The 26,087-nt window shown below is 42.5% G+C and overlaps 1 protein-coding gene across 1 annotated transcript in view; it reads left to right on the top strand.

The window, feature by feature from the left end:
• Window positions 1-11,993: 11,993 nt before the first annotated feature.
• The window catches only part of LOC134585350 (uncharacterized), a 192,429-nt gene continuing 178,335 nt past the window's right edge, over window positions 11,994-26,087 (top strand). The window contains exons 1-3 of the mRNA XM_063440756.1: window positions 11,994-12,040; window positions 12,191-12,230; window positions 12,324-12,378. Of these exons, the coding sequence (XP_063296826.1) occupies window positions 11,994-12,040; window positions 12,191-12,230; window positions 12,324-12,378 (142 nt within the window). The remainder of the gene's footprint in view (window positions 12,041-12,190; window positions 12,231-12,323; window positions 12,379-26,087) is intronic.

The following is a 26,087-nucleotide window of genomic DNA, read 5'->3' as shown; positions in this document are numbered from 1 at the left end:
TGTAGTAACAATGCCTAACTAATTTTAGGCATGTCCTAGCGCTTTATTAAACAATGTGCCTGTTTTGAAAATTGTGAACATTGTGGTTCCATTGAAATAACTTGGTAACTGAATTATGCCATCTGATTCATAGATTAAGAACCCACTATTCTAAGTAATCAGAGCAATTGCGAACCTGTAGGGAGCAAATACTGCAAACAAAGTAAAGGGCTAAAGGAAAAATGTGGGGACAGACACACAGTTGCTTAGAGGTAGAACAGTCTGTTGCTTGTTTCTGAATTGCTCGCTAGGGCTTTCAATTTTAGCACTCTGTAAATATTTTTATTTTTCTTAATGGTTTGCAGGTACATAACTTTTCAATGTGAATACTGCTTGAGACAGTGAACATATTGGAGTGTTTAAGGTTTTCTACAGTTGCTTTTTACTAGTCTGAGAGAAATTGAAGTTGGTGAAACTGCATATAATAGAGATAATATTTTATTTTATTTTTTCAACAGTTTAACCAGTGGAAGTTAATATTCTTTCTATTTAATACAGCTGTATCTGATTTAAAAAAAAAAAAGAAAAAAAAGTTTTAAATAGTACAAGAAAGGAGCTAAACCTATAAATTTAGATTAAATGTATTCCCCTAGAAAACTTGGTGCTTTATAGTGTTTAACAATCTTGGTAATAAAATGTTAAATAAAGTAATTGGCAATAGTACCACAACAATGTGGCCATATATGTTTTTCAAGAAGGTAATGATGAACCAATGCCATTCACCTCTGCAGCATCTTCAGCTGCAGACGGAAGCAGCATCACTATAGGGCAGATTTAGCATATTCTACACAGCAAAATCAAAAACGACCGTATCAGTTATGTAAAATATTTCTGGAGAAAATTGACCTTCAAACTGCGAGAATCCAATATATCTTTGCAAACATACAGTGGGAATCTGACTGCGTTGGCAAAGTAGAATTTTGGTTTAAGAAATTTAAAAATGTACCAAATATTTTAAATGAAACATATATTACCCATGTTATCATAATCTGGAATACTGATTCAGTCTCCATGGATAGGCAATGTCTTTGATCATACAAAAATTTAATGGCTACATCATATGGGTTATTTCTAGTGATGTCGCGAACACGAAATTTTCGGTTCGCGAACGGCGAAAGGGAACTTCAGCAAACGTTCGAACCGGGCGAACTGCCATTGACTTCAATAGGCAGGCGATTTTTAAAACCCACAGGGACTCATTCTGGCCACAAAAGTGATGGAAAAGTTGTTTCAAGGGGACTAACACCTGGACTGTGGCATGCCGGAGGGGGATCCATGGCAAAACTCCCATGGAAAATTACACCGTTGATGCAGAGTCTGGTTTTAATCCATAAAGGGCATAAATCACCTAACATTCCTAAATCGCAATGGATATGGATTGACACATGACATATGACATATTGACACCTTGACATATGGATTGACACCTGTCCTCAGAGACCCTGATACACACTGACACAGAGCAGAATAGGGACTGTTCCCCCTACATAGGGTCACTTGGCAGATATGGATTGACACCTATCCTAAGGATCCCTGATACACAATGACACAGAGCAGAATAGGGACTGTTCCCCCTACATAGGGTCACTTGGCAGATATGGCGTGGTCGTGGGAGGAGGAGGATGACTTTCTCCTCTTCCCCTGTTAGATTCCCATTGAGCTGTGACATCACCCTTATACGCTGTGTAAAGCATACTTTTTAATTTATTTTGCAAATGCTGCATCCTTTCCGACTTGTAATTCGGTAACATTTCCACCACTGTCTGCTTATACCGGGGGTCTAGTAGCGTGGACACCCAGTACAGGTCGTTCTCCTTCAGCTTTTTTATACGAGGGTCCCTCAACAGGCACGACAGCATGAAAGACCCCATTTGCACAAGGTTGGATGCCGAGCTACTCATTTCCCATTCCTCCTCCTCACACAGAGCAGAATAGGGACTGTTCCCCCTACATAGGGTCACTTGGCAGATATGGATTGACACCTATCCTAAGGATCGCTGATACACACTGAAACAGAGCAGGATAGAGACTGTTCCCCCTACATAGGGTCACTTGGCAGATATGGATTGACACCTGTCCTGAGAGACCATGATACACACTGACACAGAGCAGAATAGGGACTGTTCCCCCTACATAGGGTCACTTAGCAGATATGGATTGACACCTATCCTAAGGATCCCTGATACACACTGACACAGAGCAGAATAGAAACTGTTCCCCCTACATAGGGTCACTTGGCAGATATGGATTGACACCTGTCCTCAGAGACCATGATACACACTGACACAGAGCAGAATAGGGACTGTTCCCCCTACAGAGTCACTTGGCAGATATGGATTGACACCTGTCTTCAAAGCCCCTGATACACACTGACACAGAGCAGAATAGGGACTGTTCCTCCTACATAGGAGCACTTGGCAGATATGGATTGACACCTATCCTAATGATCCCTGATACACACTGACACAGAGCAGAATAGGGACTGTTCCTCCTACATAGGAGCACTTGGCAGATATGGATTGACACCTATTCTAATGATCCCTGATACACACTGACACAGAGCAGAATAGAGACTGTTCCCCCTACATAGGGTCACTTGGCAGGTATGGATTGACACCTGTCCTCAGGGACCCTGATACACACTGACACAGAGCAGAATAGAGACTTTCCCCTACATGGGGTCACTTGGCAGATATGGATTGACACCTATCCTAAGGATCCCTGATACACACTGACAAAGAGCAGAATAGAGACTGTTCCCCCTACATAGGGTCACTTGGCAGGTATGGATTGACACCTGTCCTCAGAGACCATGATACACACGGACACAGAGCAGAATAGAGATTGTTCCCCCTACATAGGGTCACTTGGCAGATATGGATTGACACCTATCCTAAGGATCCCTGATACACACTGACACAGAGCAGAATAGAGACTGTTCCCCCTACATAGGGTCACTTGGCAGATATGGATTGACACCTATCTTCAGAGCCCCTGATACACACTGACACAGAGCAGAATAGGGATGTGGAATAGTACCTGGGGAGCTGGGGGGGGTGCCGTTGATGTGGAGCAAGACGCAGCAGCAGAAGAGGACTCAGCCGAGGAGATTTTGGAAGAGGATGGAGTAGGAGGAGTAGAGGAGGTGGCAGCAGGCCTGCCTGCAAGTCGTGGCGGTGTCACCAACTCCTCTGCAGAGCCATGCATTCCATGCTTGGCAGCAGTCAGCAGGTTTACCCAATGCGCAGTGTAGGTGATATACCTGCCCTGACCATGCTTTGCAGACCAGGTATCAGTGGTCAGATGAACCCTTGCCCCAACACTGTGTGCCAGACATGCCATTACATCCTTTTGCACAATCGAGTACAGGTTGGGGATTGCCTTTTGTGAAAAGAAATTTTGTCCGGGTACCTTCCACTGCGGTGTCCCAATAGCTACAAATTTTTTGAACGCCTCAGACTCCACCAGCTTGTATGGTAAAAGCTGGCGGGCTAGGGGGGCGTGTCCTAACTACTGAAGCGAGAAGTCGCCATGCGTACGCCAGGCATATCGTACGCAACATGCAGGAGGCAGAGGGAATCCTGGGGTAACTGGGTCTCCCCCCGGACTCGCTAATCACATCGAAGCCTCCAACAAATTCCACGCTCCCTCCATATTGGGGCAACGCCGAGGCTCCAACATTTGTCCCTAGAAACCTAGCCAGGACATCATGTGCAACTTGAATTTAAAACGTGACTAACAGGTCAACCCTGCTTACGGAGACTCTCAGGTCATTGATCGTGTCAAGAGCAGGGGAACAACTTCAAAAATAGATTCCTGGCTAATTCGCAAAAAAAAGTGCAAACATGAATCCTGAAAGTACAGAAAGACAAAACCACAAGAAGATTTTTTTGAAGACGACAAATAGCTGTGTGATATAATGTAGAAACATTTTATTCACCAGATAAAAAGAAAACAACCGACTTAATACAGTTTTTTTACAACTTTGCTAGTTTTGCATTGAATTTTTTAGTACTTTAGTACTTCCTTTAGATATTGCACTGAATATAGTAAACTCTATAGTATGTTAGTTTTAGTTGCCAGAAAAGCTAAATAATAGTTTTCACATTTGGTAGATAGCTTGTGTGTGCTAATATTCATACTTGCATTTTGAATTTTAAGGCAGTATTTCTTTTTTTATTAGCAGATTTTTATATTTTTGTATCTTTTTAAACATATATTTTCTCAAGCCGCTTTGATAGATTAACATTTCTTTATTTTATTAATCAACGTGCTTAATCGTATTGGTGTACTAATTTCCAGTATATCTAAAAATGTTTTACATATTTTCAGATTTTAATTGCCATGTGTACCTTTCGTATGCCCATGTGAAACATTTTACCATTTAGGGCCCAGAGTGGGGTCATTTAAACAGATCATACCTCGAGTGCAGAGTGCGTTTAATCCGACTCGTTAATGTTAGTTATTCACTAATCTTAGTGAAAACATAGTTGGCTTAAAGATGTTTTCTATTCAAGTTCGTGTTCCCCACAGTTCAAATTAACATTCAAATTACAATTCATGACAGGTCACACAAGTGAATAGCCCTGCCAATGTCGTCTCAGAATTTTTTTGTTATCTAAGATGAAATAAAAATGCATATCAACGAAAAATGCTGGCGGGCTAATAGTTCGGACAAGCCAACTGTCAGACGCTGGGCAAGGGGGTGACTTTCTGACCTTGGCTTCTTACACTCAAACATGTCCTTGTCAGACACCTGACTGTGGGCAAATGAGCGGGAACTGCTCAAGGCGAGAGACGGAGTGGCGGATGGTTGAGAGGGGGCAAGGAGGACAGCAGTGGTTGACGTGGCTGAAGATGCTGGACCAGGAGGAGGATGGCGGCTTTGAGTTTGTGTGCTGCTTGTACTCATGTGTTGATCCCATAGGCGTTTGTGATGTGCAATCATGTGCCTACGCAAAGCAGTTGTACCTAGGTGGGTGGACTTCCCATGACTCAGTTTCTTTTGGCACAGCTTGCAAATGGCATCGCTGTTGTCAGAGGCAGACACACAAAAAAATGCCACACTGCTGAGCTTTGCAATGACGGCATTCTGGTGGTGGACACAGCATGCGTTGATTGGCGTGCTGTCGGGCTGACCCCGGGTGCCGATGCATGCTGTCTGACTATGCCACTAGCTGCTTCCAACTCGTCTCCTTCTCCTCCTCTCTGTCTCCCATCTGAACTTTCGCCCTGTTGTTCTTCTTGCCAAGCGGGCATCCACGTGACATCCATGGACGCATCATCATCATCAACCGCTTCACTTGTATCTGACAACTCGGCAAAGGAAGCAGCAGTGGGTACAACATAATCATCATCTCACCGTACGTCCATGTGTGTAATGCTGCCTGCCTGAGACATAGACCAGATATGAGTGGCACTGTGCAGTGGCAGAGGTTGGCAGAGTACACGCTGTAGGCCTGACACACCCGCTTGAAGACAACTAACTGCTATTCAATCTATAACAGTGAAAAAAGTTTTTTGTTTTTGAAGGCACACTATAGTCACACCAGATATGAGTGTCAAATGCACTTGCTGAGGTTGTAAGCTAATAGCAGTTAGTTGTCTGCAAGCGTCTGAGTGTCAGGCCTTCAGCGTGTACTCTGCCAACCTCAGCAAGTGCATTTGACACTCATATCTGGTGTGACTATAGTGTGCCTTTAAAAACAAAAAACTTTTTTCACTGTTATAGATTGAATAGCAGTTAGTTGTCTTCAAGCGGGTGTGTCAGGCCTACAGCGTGTACTCTGCCAACCACCAAACTTCTGGAATAAAAGGTAATCATGACGTCACACGTCATGTGTCCTTAAGGGGTTAACCCCTTAAGGACACATGACATGTGTGACATGTCATGATTGCCTTTTATTCCAGAAGTTTGGTCCTTAAGGGGTTAAAGGCACGCTATAGTCACACCAGATATGAGTGGCAAATGCACTTGCTGAGGTTGGCAGAGTACACGCTGAAGGCCTGGCACCCAGACGCTTGCAGACAACTAACTGCTATTAGCTTACAGTGAAAAACTGTTTTTGTTTTTAACCCCTTCAGGACACATGACATGTGTGACATGTCATGATTCCCTTTTATTCCAGAAGTTTGGTCCTTAAGGGGTTAAAGGCACACTATAGTCACACCAGATATGAGTGGCAAATGCACTTGCTGAGGTTGGCAGAGTACACGCTGAAGGCCTGACACCCAGACGCTTGCAGACAACTAGCTGCTATTAGCTTACAGTGAAAAACTTTTTTTGTTTTTAAAGGCACACTATAGTCACACCAGATATGAGTGTCAAATGCACTTGCTGAGGTTGGCAGAGTACACGCTGAAGGCCTGGCACCCAGACGCTTGCAGACAACTAGCTGCTATTACCTTACAATGAAAAACTTTTTTTGTTTTTAAAGGCACACTATAGTCACACCAGATATGAGTGTCAAATGCACTTGCTGAGGTTGGCAGAGTACACGCTGAAGGCCTGACACCCAGACGCTTGCAGACAACTAACTGCTATTCAATCTATTAGAGTGATTTTTTTTTTCTTTTTAAATGTCAAGCTTAAGCTATTGTGACCCCAGATATGAGTGGTGGCACAGGGCATGTGGGCACAGTATCCACTGTGAGCCTGACACAGAAGCTGGCAGACAACTAACTGATAATCAATCTATTAGAGTGAAAAAAAAAATATTTTTAAATGTCAAGCTTAAGCTATTGTGACACCAGATATGAGTATCAGTATCCACTGTGAGCCTGACACAGAAGCTGGCAGGCAGGCAACTGCAATTACATTACACAGAAAAAAAAAAGCAGACTGATGTTCTAGCCCTAAAAAGGACTTTTTTGGGGTGCTGTTCTTACAGCAGAGATCAGATGAGTCCTTCAGGACTGAAGTGGACACTGAATACCCTAGCCTAGCTATCAATTTCCCTATCTAATGAGCAGAAGCTACACTTTCCCTCCTCTCACTAAGAATGCAGCTTCAGAATGAATCTAAAATGGATGTTGGGAGGGAGGTGGGAGGGTCTGGAAGGGAGGGTCTGCTGCTAATTTGCTGGAATGTGTCTGCTGACCGTGAGGCACAGGGTCAAAGTTTGCTCAATGATGACGAATAGGGGGCGGATCGAACCGCGCATGTGTTCGCCCGCCGTGGCGAACGCGAACATGCTATGTTCGCCGGGAACTATTCGCCGGCGAACAGTTAGGGACATCACTAGTTATTTCATTAGATAGCAAATTTCATCTTATGTCCATTCTCAACTCTCATCCTTCTCTACCTCCTCCTGTCCCTCTGTGGCTATCTCCTCATATATAACTACTTTTACCTCTTCCTTGGATGCTGCAGCCCTACTCCAAAAATACACCTCAAGAAGGATGGGTCTCCTATGGCATACTAATTAAACCACTACCTGTAGAGATGCTCCCGTTCACTTGAGCACTGCTGGAGGAAGTCTCACAACTTGTCAAACTTTCTTCATTATAAATTCATCTTGCATTCGTACAGGACATCCCTCACCCTTTCTAAATAATCATACCTTTTTCCTCTCTCTCATTAATTCATCCTCTCTCAACCCCCCGAGTCTCTTTTGGTACCTTCAACTCCCTTCTCCCCTCTGCTCTGGTCACCCCCCAAGCCAATATCTTTGCATGCATGCTATTTTACGGACAAGTTTAACCCATTTAGAAAATAATTCTCTCACCTAGTTTCTCTCTCTCTCTCTCTCAAACACACTTAGAATGTGCCTTTCCTATTCTTCAGGTCTTCTCTACGGCTACTGAACAGATGGTGGCTCTGCTTCTCCTTTTGTTCTCACCCATTAATTTGTCCACTTGATCCTGTCCCATCTCACCTTATCAGATCTCTCTCCCCTTGTTTTATGCCATTCTGAACACACATCTTTAACTGCTCTTTTTCCTGGCATTGTCTCTGCTCCCCTTAATCATGCTACGGTCATGCCTGTCCTAAAAAAGTAATCTCTTGACCCATCTTTCATTTCCAACTATTGTCCTAGATCTCTGCTCCCTTTTTGCTGCTTCTTGGATGACTTGTCCTTACCTGTTTGGTTTGCTTTCTCAATTCCAACTCTCTCCTTGACCCTCTTGAATTTGGCTTCCACTCCCTCCACTCTATTGAGACTGCTCTGATTAAAGTAACAAAAATGTAATCATGTCTAAATCCAAAACTGCTCTATACTAATTCTTATTAACCGGTTTTCTTCTTCAAACTCTAAAATCCCTCCCTCCCTCCCATGTGACTGTTCTCTTGCTATCCTCCTATCCCTCCCAAATTTCAGTTAGTGTCTCATTTTCTAATAACACCTCATCCCCTCTTTCCGTCTCTGTTGGAGTCCACCCCCAAGGCTCTGTTCTTGGTCCCCTTTTGTTTTCTCTTTTACTGCCTCCCTTGACAAACTTCTTCCTTTTGATTTCTAACCACCTGAAAACCAATGCCACCCAAATATATATTCCTCCCCCACTGTCCTAGAACTCTTCACTGGTTGCTTTTCTTCCATCTCTGATTGGATGTCCTAATTTCTGAAACTCAGTCTATTCTGGTTTTTCCTCCTCCTAATTGTTTCTACCTTTTTGATGCCTATTGTTATTACTATTTATGAAGCTCCATCAAATTCTGCAGTGCTGTACAATGGGTGGACTAGCAGACACATATTTGTAACCAGACCAGTTGGATGCACAGGAACAGAGGGATTGAGGGCCCTGCTCAATAAGCTTACGTGCTAGAGGGAGTGGGGCCTGGGGATGTCCAGCATGTGGAGAGGGACCTTTCTCATAAAAGGTCCCTACTCTTTTCCTCGGGTTCAGACACCAGCCACTATATCTCCGCCCCTTTTTACGGCACTGTGCGTGCTGATGATATGCTGATGATGACGTCACAGCCAGCCAAAACAGAATTCAAACATTTTGGGGACGTGGTTATAAAATTAGAGACACACAATCTAAAAAGGCTTCTAGGGGGTAGGTCTTTGCCCTGTTGTGATTCATTATTGATTCCTAATAGCGAGTTATTGTTCTGTGTATTTCTGGTTTATTGATCCTGTCTATACGGACTACTCTCCTTTCCTTGCTCTCTCTTAAAGAGCCACACTACACTAACCTTTCAGTTCTGCTTCTTTCCCACCTTGATATTTGGTTGCTATTCCCCTCGGAAGTCTATTGTATTTTTTATACCCTACCTTATCTAGACTGTAAGCTCATTTGACATACAAAATCAAGCCCTGCCCTCAAACTCCCACTGCTCCTGGATGGCAGAAAATACTCTCATCAAACTCCTACTACTCTTGAGCAACAGTAATGACTATAGTACACATCAATACATAAAATAAAAAACAAAGACAAAAATTTTACTTGTGCTCTAATCCAAATCTCTATGTGCATTTAAAGAACTAGAGGTTTATTTGTATCACTCCAATGGCCATTCAAGTGTAAGCTCACCTGCCACATCAAGACAAAAACACTTGGGTGTGTCCTACACTAAAAATTCAATTGTAAGCTTGTTTGAGCAGGGTTCCCATCAACCTATTCCTGTAACTTTTTTTTAATCATCGCATTTATTGTAAAATGTACACCTTTTACAATTTCATAAAGGGCTGTGGAATAAGTTGGCGCTATATAAATGCCCAAAATAACAACAATTAGAGAGTGTGGCAATATATAATGTGTCGTTCAGACTGAAATTTTAACAGTTGAGGAAAATAGTTATTTTGAAGTAGCTAAGCAAAATGCAATATGAATCCAGCAGTATTGAGAAAGAAGCATTAATACTTCCTATATGTATATACGGAGTGTGCCAAATAGATTTTAATTGACTCCATCAAAAATTCCCAAATGCTAACGTTATTGCTTCTATAATATGGACATATTTTGTGGACTTTATGGTCTTACACAAAAGACTGAATATTTTACTAAACCATATTATTTGTGTAGAGTTTGAATTGACTAAACCACAAAAAAAAATTAAAATGGGTATTATGTGTGTATATGTGTGTGTACATATATATATACCGTATTTTTCGCTCCATAAGACGCACCTCACCATAAGACGCACCTAGTTTTTAGAGGAAGAAACCCAGAAAAAAAATATTCTGAACAAACTGTCCCATTGTCTTTTTTACTATGGGACAGTTTGTACAGAATATTTTTTTCTCCCCTGTCCCATAGTGTGTCCCCCTCCCATAGTCTTCACTCACCCCCTCCCCATAGACTTCATCTCCCCCCCTCCCCATAGACTTCATCTCCCCCCTCCCTATAGACTTCATCCACCACCTCCCCATACCCATAGTCTTCATCTCCCCCCCTCCCCATACCCATAGTCTTCATCTCCCCCCCTCCCCATACCCATAGTCTTCATCTCCCCCCTCCCCATACCCATAGTCTTCATCTCCCCCCTCCCCATACCCATAGTCTTCATCTCCCCCCCTCCCCATACCCATAGTCTTCATCTCCCCCCCTCCCCATACCCATAGTCTTCATCCCCCCCCTCCCCATACCCATAGTCTTCATCTCCCCCCCTCCCCATACCCATAGTCTTCATCTCCCCCCATCCCCATACCCATAGTCTTAATCTCCCCCCATCCCCATACCCATAGTCTTCATCTCCCCCCATCCCCATACCCATAGTCTTCATCTCCCCCCATCCCCATACCCATAGTCTTCATCTCCCCCCCTCCCCATAGTCTTCATCTCCCCATAGTCTTCATCTCCCCCCTCCCCATAGTCTCCATCTCCCCCCTCCCCATAGTCTTCATCTCCCCCCCTCCCCATAGACTTCATCTCCCCCCTCCCCATAGACTTCACCCCCCTCCCCATAGACTTCACCCCCCCTCCCCATAGACTTCACCCCCCCCTCCCCATAGACTTCACCCCCCCTCCCCATAGACTTCACCCCCCCTCCCCATAGACTTCACCCCCCCTCCCCATAGACTTCACCCCCCCTCCCCATAGACTTCATCCCCCCCTCCCCATAGACTTCACCCCCCCCTCCCCATAGACTTCACCCCCCCTCCCCATAGACTTCATCCCCCCCTCCCCATAGACTTCATCCCCCCCTCCCCATAGACTTCATCCCCCCCTCCCCATAGACTTCATCCCCCCCTCCCCATAGACTTCATTCCCCCCCCTCCCCATAGACTTCATCCCCCTCCCTCCCCATAGACTTCATCCCCCTCCCTCCCATAGACTTCATCCCCCTCCCTCCCCATAGACTTCTCCCCCATACTGTCCCCCTCCCCTTGTCCCATAATTACTTACCTGTCTTGCAGCGTTGGCCGGCAGCACAGGGCGCACCGCGGTAGTGGAACTTGAATTTCATGTTCCGGTTTCCGGCGGGACTGAAAGGAAGTGCGCACTCAGCTTGTGCACACTTCCATTCAGTCCCGCCGGAAACCGGAACATGAAATTCAAGTTCCACTACCGCGGTGCGCCCTGTGCTGCCGGCCAACGCTGCAAGACAGGTAAGTAAAGCTTCATATTCGCTCCATAAGATGCACAGACATTTCCCCTAATACGGTATATTATGCTTTTTATTGGATTTTAACATCTATGTTGGCCAATAATTAGCATTTTTTTTTTTTTTATATTTTCTACAGGTATTCATAAAAGGAGAAAAAAAACATGCCGTGTTAACCATAAAACATTTGATAATTAATGGCTTCAAATACTCTCTAAAGGTTCATAAATGGGAGCTCTAAAATAAACAAAATAATCCACAGTACAATAAAGTAATTTGTGTGTTTTTAAGAAATGGAAAATCAATGACTGTAAAACAGATCAGGAAGTCGCTGAAACATAACAATGGAGTGTGTTGAAAATGCAATCAGCAATATAGAAATTGTTTCTTTCATCAAACAATGTCCTTTCTTGATACTATTTTGCGTTTTTAAAAATCTCAATATGTTTATTTTTTTGTCTTTATGGATAGAAGCTTTAAAGAAATTGTACACCAAATGATCTATTGCAAGTAATGCTTATTTTTCTATAGCTCATATTTGTTCCTCCTCTCGACCAATTAAAAGATATTTTAAAGTATGTCATTGAGAGGTGACCATAAACATAGCCTATTTTTCTTTCAAATACCTATTAATTGTTAATTATTTATTTATTTGAACAGGGAGCAAGAAACTGTCTCAGCCAAGTGCCCTGAAGAAGAGGTTTGTTACTCTGTATTAATGACTGTGTGTTGTCACACATCACATATTTTAGAATTAAAATCCTCTTCTGTTATTGTTTTCTCCATATTTCAGATGAGCATCACAGAGATTCTTAAAGATTTGGAAGTAATCCTTGAGAAAGAGCTAGGTGAGTACATTTTTTTTTAATTAATAGTCAATCTTTTTATCGCTTTTAACTTTTTATTCTATGTGTGGTTTTGTACCACTCATTTGTCTCCAACTATAGTGCTAACATTTTAAAATATAAATATTCTGAATACTCTTTTACATAAATTTTGTTTATTTTCACAAGTTTGTTGTTAAACTGAATTTGCATCTGGTAGTGCGAAAAAGTGTGTGTGTGTGTGTGTGTGTATTACACACAAAGTATGTATATACTAATTGATATCCATTTGGCATTATGGACAAATATCAACCATTGCAAGAATTACTTTGTCAACTGTGTAAAAGACATTTTGCTAACTTATATTAGCAGGGCTAGTACAGGGTTTACTGGATACACAGAAGAAGATGCATTTTTCCCCTCCCTCCCCCCAACCATTTCTCACACTAATTATACTCTTAAAGGACCACTCTAGGCACCAAGACCACTTCAGCTTAATGAAGTGGTCTGGGTGCCAGGTCCAGCTAGGGTTAACCCATTTTTTCATAAACATAGCAGTTTCAGAGAAACTGCTATGTTTATGAATGGGTTAAGCCTTCCCCCTATGTCCTCTAGTGGCTGTCTCATTGACAGCCGCTAGAGGCGCTTGCGTGATTCTCACTGTGAAAATCACAGTGAAAGCACGCAAGCGTCCATAGGAAAGCATTATGAATGCTTTCCTATGTGACCGGCTGAATGCGCGCGCAGCTCTTGCCGCGCGTGCGCATTCAGCCGACGGGGAGGAGAAGAGGCGGATCGGAGGAGGAGAGCAGGAGGAGATCTCTCCGCCCAGCGCTGGAAAAAGGTAAGATTTAACCCCTTTCCCCTTTCCAGAGCCGGGCGGGAGGGGGGTCCCTGAGGGTGGGGGCACCCTCAGGGCACTCTAGTGCCAGGAAAACAAATATGTTTTCCTGGCACTAGAGTGGTCCTTTAACCACTTCTTTGAGTAATTCCCTTAAGATTTATTTTCCTTTCTGCAGTATGGCTGAGCTAGTTTCCGTTTCTGCATTATTCACTTCTCTTCCTCAACCTTTAAGGATATCTTTAGTGTTAGGAATACAAACTTGTTTTCCTAACACTATAGGACCCTCTGGTGTGTGTCCCAGCATACAAAGAGTTAAAAACTCTGTTTACTCACCCAATTCTAGCGCCGATGTCAGTCAGCACTCCGCCTCCTCTGATGTCATCCGATGGGGGGCTAATGCACATATGCTGCATGCGCCACAAGCACATTAGGCCTTCCTTTCACTGCTTTCCTATGGGGATTATACTGACACTGGATGTTCTCATGCAGAGTGTGAGGACGTCCTGCGTCATTTAGGTGACCTGGAGTCTGTTAACATCCATGAAGTGATTGACAGCTACTACAGGCAGTGTTTGTCATGCAATGTAAACCATTGCAGTTTTAGACAAACTATGTGATTGTCTTGCAGAACGACGTATGAACGTGACAATGCACCCAGATCACTTCATAATTGTTATTTATATAGCGCCAACAAATTCCGCAGCGCTGTACAATGGGTAGACGAACAAACATGTAGTTGTAACCAGACAAGTTGGACACACAGGAACAGAGGGGTTGAGGGCCCTGCTCAATGAGCTTACATGCTAGAGGGAGTGGGGTAAAGTGACACAAAAGGTAAGGATTGTATTAGACTAATGACCGTTGCAAGAGAGGAAGCAGTCTGGAGCTATTAACCATTTAATTGATACACTTTGATGAAGAAGCCCTCAAGAGCATCAGAGGTGGGAGTACGGACAGAAGATAGACCTAAGGGCCTAGACGGGATATACTTGTGTATTAGGTAGGATAGATAGGTAGGAGCATCATTATGTAGAGATTTGAAAGCAAGAACCAGAATTTTAAATTGCGCCCTATATCTTACAGGAAGCCAATGTAGGGACTGACTGACAGGGTGAGGCGTGGGAGGTGCAGGTGGACAGGAAGATGAGCCTCGCTGCCGCATTCTTTATGGACTGTAACGGCGCAAGTTTGGAACACTCAAGGCCACTGTGAAGTGGATTATAGCAGTCAAGGCGAGTAAGGACAGTGGAATGGACCTTAGTTGCATCTGGCGTTAAGTAGGGTCAGATGCGCACAATGTTTATGAGATTTAAACAGCAAGATTTGGCAATAGACTGAACATGAGGCGTGAAGGAGAGGTCGGAGTCAGAGTATACCTAGGCAGCGAGCCTGCATGGTGGAGATGATGGTAGCACCATTGACTTGGAGGGATACAGACACACGAGTAGCAACACTTGAGGGAGAAAAGACCAGAATTTCAGTTTTGGTCAAGTGGAGTTTAAGGAAGAGAGCAGCCATCCAGTTAGAAATAGAAAAGAGTCAGCCAGAGAAACTAGTCAAGAGGAACTGGGAGAGATCAGGAGAGGACAGATAGATCTGCGTGTCATCCGCAAAGAAATTATATTTCTAAGTCAAAGGAGCTAATGAGTTAACCAAGGGAGGTGGTATTGATGGAGAACAGTAGGGGACCAGGGACTGAACCTTGGGGGACACAACATATTTGGGGAGAAGAAGCCGAGCCAGAGAAAAAAACTCTCAAAGAGCGCTGTGAGAGGTAGGAGGAGCAGCAGGAGAGAGCAATATCTTGTAGACCGATTTTGTGGAGGATGAGAAGAAGCTGTTGATGATCAACAGTGTCAAAAGCCTCAGAAAGGTCAAGGAGAATTAGGATAGAGTAGTGACCATGCAATTTTGAAGTGAGTAGATCACTGGATACTTTGGTCAGTGCAGTTTCCACAGAGTGCTTAGTGCGGAAACCAGACAGAAGCAGGTCTAGCAGAGAGTTGGACTCGAGGAAGTCTGTCAATCTTGCATACAAAACACTTTCAAGGATCTTGGATGCAAAAAGCAGTAGTGAGATAGGACAGTAGTTGGATGGGGAGTTAGGGTCAAGGTTGGGCTTCTTATGAATTGGGGTTATAGTTGCATGTTTGAAGGGCGATGGAAATATGCAAGAGGAGAGAGAGAGATTGAGAATTTTAGTGAGAGGTAGAAAAAAGAGAAGAAGACTGAGTACGGATGAGATGCGAGGGAATTTGATCTAGGGAGCAGGTGGTGGGGCAGGAGGACTCGAGCAGAGCAGAAAACCTCTTCCACTGTAGCGGGTGTGTGGTCTGGGTGATTATAGTGTCCCTTTAATGCTTCAACTACATATAACTGGTAGCCATCATGCAAGACAATGTAATTGTGACCTCACATTACGTCAAATCATCTGCCTGTGTTAGTTGTGGAGTTTTCTCCCAAAGAAGCCACACATGTCCCCAGGTTAGAGCCATCCTCCGGTAAATCTCTTGGTTTTCCAGTAGGGCAGTCTGGCCCCAAGACCAGAGTACTGGACTGGGGAGTTTAGATTTTACTCCCTCCTGCAGGGGTGCCCTAAAGTTGAAACTTGTGCTCCCCTGCAGCACCTCTGACTGTGGTAATCTGTGCCCAATTGGTATTTACTTGATCAGAATAGTCATTAATACTAGAGACAATAAAGCACATTTCAATCACTAAGCTAAATATTTTAAATCTCTGTTAAAAGTTCATAGATTTTTTTTTTTTTTTTTAGAACTTAAATGCAGTTTAAGCTTAGTACACCTGGTGCATCTTGTTCATTTTCCCACCAAACTATACAAATGTTACAGTACTGTATCTGGCATTAAATGAAAACTTCTTATTCTGTTTTGGGGCTTGAACATGTTTTTTGGAGCATCATATTTTTTTTTTTCTTTTCTCAGAGCTAGTTCAAGAATAAATCTTATGTTTTCAATTATTCGCTTGAGTGCATAGGTTTCTAAATGAGATTTTTTGATGCAACTTGTGTGTAAAGTTGATTACATTGAATGTTCTGGAAAGAAACAATGACAATGCCATTTCATCAGTGACAAACAATGGTTTAGAGACAATGAATGAAGAACATTTTAAGCAAAGATTAGATTTTCTCTGCATGTACTTATACAAACAATTTATCTTGGTTACTGTAGTGTATCTATTTGTGATTTTTAGCCCTAGTTTAAAACCGCAGACAGCCCTGGTCAAAACAGAGAATATATAAATATTCTGCATGACCCAAGAGTTCCAAATTTCATAAGTTTATTGAGGGGTTGAATAATATCCTTTTCTTCTAGTGAGCTTACAGGAATGTGTAGTATCTGGGGAGTAAAATAAAGTTATTAGTTATATATTTTATCTTTTAGCTTATTAAGTTAGGATTTCCATAATTAGATTTTTTTTTTTTAATGTTATTTTAATTATCAAAACAAGGTAATTTCTAGAAACTGCAGTGCAAGAATCAATTAAACTTCCTACCCCCAATTTTTCAGAAAAAAAATAAATTAAGGTCAGTAGAATTGAGTAAATCCAGCTGTTTTGCTTGTCCAAGCTTTGGTACTGAAATCTGTTTTGGAAGGCCATATGGACAGCCAAAACAGCAAGTGGACTATGTCTGTGCTAACATACAAATATAGCTACAACAATACCTGGCTTAATGGCTACACAATATATGCTATTTTTGCCATGCCAATTCTTAGTTGCCAAAATTCAATTGTATATCTGTATTAAAAAAAAAAGGAAGTGAAAGAATTGATTGTTGAAGGTTTTTCCCTTTTTCCTTTCATTTAATTTCCCTTCTTTCTTTTTTTTATAAAAAAAATAAATAAAATAAAAAATAATTCAATGGGCATTTGATCACCCACTCGCCCCATTCCACCCTGACAAGAGCAGCTCTCACACACATTCTGTCTGTGGTGTCAGTGACTTTCCTACAGTTTAAAAAACAAACAAACAAAAATGTCCTCTTCTTTAACCCCTTCAGGACGGTTGACGGACCTCGTCCGTCACGCGGTAAAATTAACCCCAGATCACCGCAATCGCGGCGATCGTGGGGTTAATGGTGCTCCCGGTCTGCCTCTGTATTAGGGTGGAAGTTAGTGGGGAATAGGGGGATTTAGTGTTAGGCTAACTAGGGGTTAACGTTAAAAAAAGTTTTAAAATAAGCTTTAAAAAGTTAAAAAATTAAGTTAAAAAAAGTTTTAATAATGTTTAAGTAAAAAAAAAAAGTTTTAATAATGTTTAAATAAAAATTAACCCCTTCCCTGCCAGTCGATCACTGCCTACAGTGATCAAAATACAGATCACAGTATTATACTGTGATCTAATTTTTTTTAACCCCTGACGATTAACTTTTATTTATTTTTTAACCCTCAGGGGTTAAATTTATTTAATTAACTAAATTAAATATTTTGCTAGCTGGGGTGGGTGGGTGGGAGTTATGGGAAAATGGGGAATTTACTGTTAGTGCTGCTTACTGCTAGTTAGGGGTTAACGGTAAAAAAAAAAGCTTAGAAAAATGTTAAATCTGTAAAAAAAAGTTTTACGAAAGTTTAAGAAACTTTAAAAAAATTAATAAGCATAACAAAAGTTTAAAAAATAGTTTTAAAAGGTTAAAAGATACATTTAATGACGCTCATTACCACTACACCTGGTACAAGCTAGCGGAAAAATGATCCCACGCTAAGGTTCAAAATATGCCTTTTGAAATACCCTGGGATGTCTTCTTTAAGAAATGGTATGCCTTTGTGGGGTAGTTTGAATTATATAGCCTGGTAAAATACTCTAAAATGGGACATGGGCACAGCGTAAAAATTTAAAGTTTGAAAAAAACTGGAATGACTATGTCCCAAATGTGCCCCTCTGATGTCCACATATACCTGGCAAAGGTACATACGGGGGTATTTTTGTACTCAGCTGACATAGCTGAGCAACATATGAAGTATTATACAGTCGTAGCACACAAGGTTTGCAAAATATACTGTGCAAACTCACTTTGTGTGTCAAAAAGGCAGAAAAAACGCTTATTACCACTACACCTGGTACAAGCTAGCGGAAAAATTATCCCACGCTAAGGTTCAAAATATGCCTTTTGAAATACCCTGGGGTGTCTACTTTAAGAAATGGTAGGCCTTTGTGTGGGATAGTTTGAATTTAAAACCTGCGAAGATGCTTGGAAATTGCACATAGGCCCAGCGTCAAAATCCAAAGTTCTGTAAAAACTGATATGGCTTGGTCTCCAATATGGCACTATAGCTTCACAAAATAGTGCCAAAGACATTCATTGGGGATGTCTTTTTACTCAGAAGACTTAGCTGAGCATAATTTGGAGGTTTTGAACTTAGTGGCACATATGAAATATACAAAATGCCCAGCAAAAATGCAATCCGTATGTAAAAAAAAATGCCCCAAATTATTATTTACCACATACTTTGGCATATATTGGTGAAAAAATGGGGGCATGCTAAGGCACAATATGCACCTTATGATATACCCTGGAGTGTCTACTTTTACAAATGGTAGGCCTTTGTGGGTTTTTTTGAACAATCAAACTGTTATAATATCCCAAATGGAAGCATAGGCTCATTAAATCCGTCTCTCAAAATTCTACTGTGAATACTGAAAAGGACAGGTCTCCTGTATGGCACTGTAGCTTCACGAAATAGTGCCATAGACATACAATGGGGGTGTCCTTTTACTCAGAAGACTTAGCTGAGCATAATTTGGGGGGTTTGAACTTAGTGGCACATATGAAATATACAAAATGCCCAGCAAAAATGCAATCCATATGTAAAAAATGCACAAAATAATTTTTTACCACATAGTTTGGCATGTAATGGTAAAAAAATGGGGGCATGTTAAGGCACAATATGCAACTTATGATATACCCTGGAGTGTCTACTTTTACAAATGGTAGGCCTTTGTGGGTTTTTTTTTTGAACAGTCAAACTGTTATAATACCCCAAATGGAAGCATAGGCTCATTAAATCCGTCTCTCAAAATTCTACTGTGAATACTGACAAGGACAGGTCTCCTATATGGCACTGTAGCTTCACAAAATAGTGCCAAAGACATACAATGGGGGTACCGTTGTACTCAGCAGAAGTAACTGAACACATAATAAAACTTTGTACAGGAATAGCACACACCAACTTTACAAAATACACATGAGAAGTTCTTTGTTATAAGTTTGTGTGCGAAAACCCCCCAAAAACACAATTTTACTCCAATATTTAGCAGAGGTTGGCGGTAAAATGGCGGTAAAATAGAAAGTGTCAAAACAACCTTAGGTAAATAGCCTGTGGTGTCTACTTTATATAAATATATACTTTTGTGTGGCAATTGTGTTTTCTTTTATGGCTATTAAGCTTACAAGACAAAACATACCAAATTCTAAAATCGCTCCACATTAAAAGTTTATTTTACTCCTTGTGCTTTGTGACCTGTAACTACCAAAAAAAACTTAAAATCCCAGACACATTATATATTCTGTAAATCAGAACAACTAAATGAATTTATTTTGAATTACTTTCCTTAACCTGCACTAATTGTGCACACATTATTATTGCAAAAACTGTTTAAAAAAAAAAATCACGATTTTTCATTTTTTTTTTTGCATTTTTCTGTATTTTTTAATAATAAATAAGCATTTATGTAAATATATGTTACATCAAATTAAAGCCCTTTCTGTCCTTTAAAAAACGGTATATAATATGCGTCGGTGCAATAAATTAGTAAAATGCAAATTGCAGTTGAACGCAAACAGCAAAAAAATGCAAAAAATGCCGTTGTCATTAAGTGAAAGACAAGTTTCTGAAGCTCTGTCCTTAAGGGGTTAAATGCCTTTCATTGTAGTTGTTTTGCCCTACTTGGCTGAGTCTTGAGGTGCCTGCTATCTCCACAGAGACAGTTGGAAGAAGCTGTTGGGTTGTTATTTTTCCCTCCACACTGAAAGATGATCAAGCAACATACTGCATGTATGGGGAAGCATGCTTCCCTGGGTGCAAAGGGTGAGTGGGTCATGCTTGCTCGCTTTTACTTTGGGGAACTTTTTTTTTTCTTTCTTTTGTAAAGGACGGTCACTTTTTTATTATCAGCGTTAGGGCAAAACCACAATGAAATTAATTTGGGGGAAAAAAGGGAAGCAGCAGGAGTAATTTATTTTTAATTATGTTGGTGACTAAGTGGATGACCACCACCACACTTTAAAATTTAAAAGTTGAATTTGGAAAAAGCATTCATTATGTTGAGCTGTTTCACTGCTCCTTCAAACCTCTACCCACATTCCATTCCTTCTTTTTCCTCATTTCAAAGCCATTCAATTTGCCTTTCCAAACCCACCTCTGCTGAATTTGCCTTTATTTATCGCCCTCTGGTTCCCCTCTCTTCTTCCTTGACCACTTTGACGCCTTGCTTCCCTACTTCCTCTCCTCTAATATTCCATCCCTATTTCTTGGGGACTTCAACATTCCCATTTTCAAACCCTTGACCTCAGTAGCTTTAAAGCTACTTTCTTTTTTTTTTTTTTTTAATTCTTTATTTTTGTAGCGCTCAAAAGTAGGTACAGACATTCCCGCATCACCACTATAGCGATTGCGGTCAACTCATCATATACGTTTGTACAACATTAAACTGCGCCATTTTGTGTATTATGTGGTATAGTCTCCTAAGTCCCATCCGAGGATGGGCATGCGTGAGAAACGTCTAAAGATTATGTGGGTTGGACTTGACGATGGTCAGTATAAAATACAGATTTTGAAATAATTTTATAAAGTGTTAAGTCATTTAAAGTAAGGGGGAGAGAGAGGATACTAGGGTAGAATGAGTCTGTCGTAAGTGCACTGTTGTAGTGTGTGTGTATTTTCCTCCTTCGCTCTGCAGTCCGGGAGCCTACCTGGTAAGATTATGTGTCGGGGTAGTGTCTCGGTCTGTGTGGCTGTCCCGGTCTCAATATGGTGTAGGTGGCTAGTGCAGGAGTCCAGTGCAGTCTCCCACTGTGTCTATTAAGGGGAGCTAGGGTAGGTGCATATCGATGCTGAGTGTCCCTGGGTTAGTCTTTCATGTGAGGCAGCGTGGGTGGTCTGGGTCCCTGCTTCTGTCATATTTGCAGAGCTTGGTGGTCCTCTGTTACCTAATTGTCCTCTAGGGGCTTGCCTTAGTGGAAGCCGTCTGTTGTACTTATCTCATCTGGACATCTACACTCCCAGCGTCGCTTAGTTATCCCATGCAGTGCGGTGGCGTGCCGAATACGATGATTGCGGGGTTTTATTAGTTATGATATTATCGCACGTATAGTTGTCACTAGTGGTGTGATTTGGCCCTTAAGATGGGGTCTGTTTGTGCCTGTCATGGTGCCGTTAGTGTCGGCCGTCGTGGTGCCCCCCTGTCGTGGCTTTCCGACCCACCCTGCCAGTGTGGTAGTAAATGAAAATGATACTGGGTGCCCCCGCGAGCCCCGTAACCTGCAGTATACGTCTGACTCTTAGGTTGTGATTAACGGGAAATTATCCATTAAGAAAACAATAGCTTCGAGAGTAAAATGACAATAGGGCACATATACTATAAAGCGGATGTTGAGAATAGAGTAAGGCCTTTCAAGAATATAGTTCTGGTGGTGAGTTCGTACAGTAGTCCCGGTGTACCCATCATGGGTGGTAGTTTGGCCGGGGCACATCTGGAGCGGTAAGTCCTATGGGGGGTCCCGCCGCCCCAGGGGCTGTGTGTCTCCGGTGGGCTTGGTTTCACGTTTCTCTCTCATTGTAAGGTTCGTGGCCGTCCGGGCCCCAGCTGCTTGTTGCTCTGAAGGGGTTGGCCTCCTCTTTAGAGGAGTCTCTTTAGAAACCCTGTGTGGTCCTCGGAGGCCGACAGTGTGTGGATCGATTCCCCCCGCGGCACCATCAGGGTTCCCGACATCCCCCACCAGTACCTGATACCTTGGTCCCGCAGGATCCTGGTGATGGGTGCAAACTTGCGCCATTTAAGGAGCACTGCGAAGGGTAAGTAGTCATATATTGATATCTTGGCATTGGCAATTAATGTTTGATTTTTGTCTGGACCATGCCATAAAAGCTGTTTTTATTGTGATTTCTCTTGTGACAACGATAATGTCCCGAGGTGCATCCCTGGGCGCTGTAGGTGCCTTCCGGACCCTAAAGGCCAATACCAGTGGTGGCTGCTCGCCGCCTACCTGGACTCCAAGTGCTTGCAGGACTTCGTGGGCAAAATTGAGCAGGGCTTCCAGGCGGATCCTAATATTCTTCAGTCGGTGCCTTGCCTCCAGGGAGGTCACCGCGCTCGAGAGGTGTTGTACTTGTTGGGTGAGGGCTTTGACCCGGGAGTCGGTGTCATCCATCTTCTTTCCCCTGTCCTCTTCTCTGGTCTCAATCGCTCCCATGCGGCGGTTCAGGCCTCCATCTCCGATTCAGACTGCGGGTAAACTCCACTGTGTGTTCGAGGTGCTTGGGCTGTCTCGTCTTCCAGTGACAGCTCTGAGTCGCTAGAGCCGCGTGGCTCCATAGGCCCCATATTTGGTCCGGCCTGCTGCGGTGGCCTACTGAAGGAGAGTCGGATGTCTGGGTGATTCTGTCCCTATGTATGGGCCAGTTTTCTGTGTTTTCTCCCCATCTCTCTTTGGGGGGTATCCCAAGTGCTGTAAATGTCGAGGTTTAAGCCTTTTTGTGGTTCAAATGGTCAAATTTTCTGTCTCTGGAGCGGGAGCTCTGTGAATGTGCGGCCGCTCAGTAGCTCAGCTAGCCACGCCCCCTCGCTTTAAAGCTACATTCAATTACTTTCTCGCATGGGCTATCACAGTGGGCTAATTCTCCCATACATGTCACTAGCAATTTCCTCGATCTTATTTTTCCTCATGCATGCACTGTCTCAAATCTCTACAACAATCCATTAGCTCTCTCAGATTACCACCTCTTATCGTTGGCTCTTGAGAGCCCCCTCACCTAACAACCTCAGCCTAACTCCCCTCAATGCAAGAGAAACCTGAATTCTATTAACTGCCATTCTGAACTCTCATCCATCCCTACCTTCTCTTGTTCCTCACTGACTAGATCATTGAATATTATTGTTTTGCAAGCCTGCATCTAGTTGCTGTTTAAACAACTGTTCAGACTCTTAAAAAATACTTTTTCAGGCAGAGAAGAATTCCACATCCTTATTGATCTTGCGGTTAAAAAAAAACATTTTCCTTTGACTTAGACTAAATCTTCTTTCTTCTAGTCTAAACGCATGACCTCACGTCCTATGTATAGTTCTATTTGTGAATAGATTTCCAGACAATTGTTTGTATTGGCCCTGGATATATTTGTGTAATGTTATCATATCTCCTCTAAGGCGACATTTTTCTAAACTCTCAACAAGTGGTTTAAACTTGTTGACCTTTTTTTAACAGATCAAATGTTCCATTCCTCTTATTCATTTTGTAGCCCACCTCTGCACTTTTTCTAGTGCCATAATATCCTCCTTAAGAACAGGTGCCATAAATTGCACAGCATATTAAAGGTGTGGTCTTGTCAGTGATTTATAAACAGGCAAAATTATATTCTCATCCCGAGAATTAATGCCCCATTTTTGACATACCAATATCTTACTGGCCTTAGCCAATACTGATTGACATTGCACATTGTTGCCTACATTGTTGTCTAGAACACTTCACAAATCTTTCTCATGTGTTATCCCTGATTCACTACAATTTAGGGTGCAGATTGCTTGTGCATTTTTTTTCTATTGTATCATATTTTTATTAGGTTTTTCAACAAGCGTTACTTCTATCCAGTAGGTCCAACAGTAATAATTCACAACATCAATACATTATGACAACATTGTATCCGAGACTTGTTACATCGAGTGGGGTTTGTGGTACTTCTGCTTCTGCATTACATACATTTTGTGCAACATTCTTGTGCAAATACTGTAATAACATTATTCCTTTGCACATTCTACCAAGTCCCCCTCTCCTCTGGTCGTCTATCCTCTCTGTGTCAATCTTGCTGGTTTTGAGTCTATGTGCTGACATAGGTGTGGAAGTCATGGCCCTTGATTTTCTCATATCACTTTACCTAGGTTTTAAGTCTTACTTAAAAAAAAAAAAAAAGGAACATAAGTATAATTACAACTATAACAGCAGGACAATTGTTGGCATCTTGTTAAGCACTTGAATAGGCTTTGTACGCTCTTGATACTTTTCGCTAGCTCCCGTTACCGTCCCCCTGCGTTTAGGGGTGTATGTGGCCGGTCTTCCCATGTGTACCTCCTCTTCTCCCCACCCACCATCACATTCCCCGCCCCCCCCCCTCAGGGCCTGTACCTCCCATGGGCCATATTGGAGAATCATCTTTACTCCCCGTCCCCTGTTTCCCTGACCTCATGTGATTCCCAGACTGCCTCCCATTTTGCCCACATTTGTTCGTATACTCGATTTGTGCTGTTCATTCTGTGGGACATTTCTTCATACACTCTGGTCTTAAGTTTTTCCAGTACTACATTTAGCGTTGGTGGCTGTGTGTTTTTCCACAGAGATGCTTAGCTGTTCTTTGCGGCAATCAATACATGAATAATTGCTGCTCTATCCGCTTTCTTGTACAGCTTTGGGAAGATGTGTAGTATGTAGGGTGCAATGTGGACCTGCCCTGTCATGGTATGTATCACTTCTTTGATTTGTGTCCATATACCACCTCATACATACTTTATATGTTGCCTCCAGCTGATCTATGCCCCTAGTTAGCTGCTTTTGTCTGCATTAGTGCCTGTTTCCACTGATACGTGGTAAATTCCTGGTGAATTTCTGTTTCCCAATTAATCATATAGGAGAACGGCAGGCGGATAGTGGTTTCCTGCCCAGCCCACCTTCCACACATAGTTTTCCAAAGTCACCCATCACGGATGGTTCTGGCTTTGGGCCTGAGAGTTCTCTGACCATGTGTTTAAGCCTCAGATATGTGAACAGTTCCCTATTAGAGAGCGAGTATCTCATTTGTAGGTTGGGAAATGGCCACTGCAATCCATGGCTGGAGCTGCATGTCCCTAGTGTGGTATTGCAGGCATTTTAGCGGGGAATGCCATCGATGGTCGCGTGGGGCCAGCAGGGCCCCTGCCCATTTCCTCCACACCTGGAGTGACAGTGCCGTGGTGGGCAACAGTAGTGCCCTGTAGCTGTGTCAGCAGCCATATCAGTGTCAGAATGTGGAGCTATCACTGAGGTTCCTAGTGTGTACCAAAGGGGATGCTCTATGGGGCTATGGAGTGCACCTATTTGTGCTAGTATGGTGGCTGTGTAGTATTTGTGAATGTCTGGGACCCCGAGCCCCCTTCATGTAGACTGAATTGTAGCGTGAGAGCGGATATGCGGAGGGGCCTGAGTCTCCACACGTGGTCGTTTAATACTGTTTGGAAGTTCTTTAATATGCTGTTAGGCATTTCCACTGGGAGGGTGCGGAACAGGAACAGTATCTGTGGGAGTACCAACATTTTTATTGAGCTGATTCTACCAAACCATGAGATCATTTTAGCTTCCCACGATTGTGTTGTAGTTTGGTGCGCAATTTGTTGTGGTCGAGTTGGATTATCTTTTGTTGTGTGGGTGCAAGTTGTATGCCTGAGTGTGTTAAGGATTTGTCTCTCCAATCGAATGGGAATTGTTCCTTGAGGGTGTTTTTGGTAGTTTTTCTCATGTTTAAGGATAACACCTGTGTTTTGTTGGTATTATTTTTGTAATAGCACACTAGGTCGTATGTATCTAATAAGTGCATAAGTTGGGGTAGTGATTCTGTAAGGTTCGTAAGCAACAGGAGGATATCATTAGCGAATAGTGCTATTTTTTGTTTACCCACCGCTGTGACAAGTCCCT

This window comes from Pelobates fuscus, chromosome 2 (genome assembly GCF_036172605.1).
Source record: "Pelobates fuscus isolate aPelFus1 chromosome 2, aPelFus1.pri, whole genome shotgun sequence".
Taxonomy (NCBI): Eukaryota; Metazoa; Chordata; class Amphibia; order Anura; family Pelobatidae; genus Pelobates; species Pelobates fuscus.
Note: the sequence above shows the minus strand (reverse complement) of the source record. Positions and strands in the feature narration are given on the sequence as shown.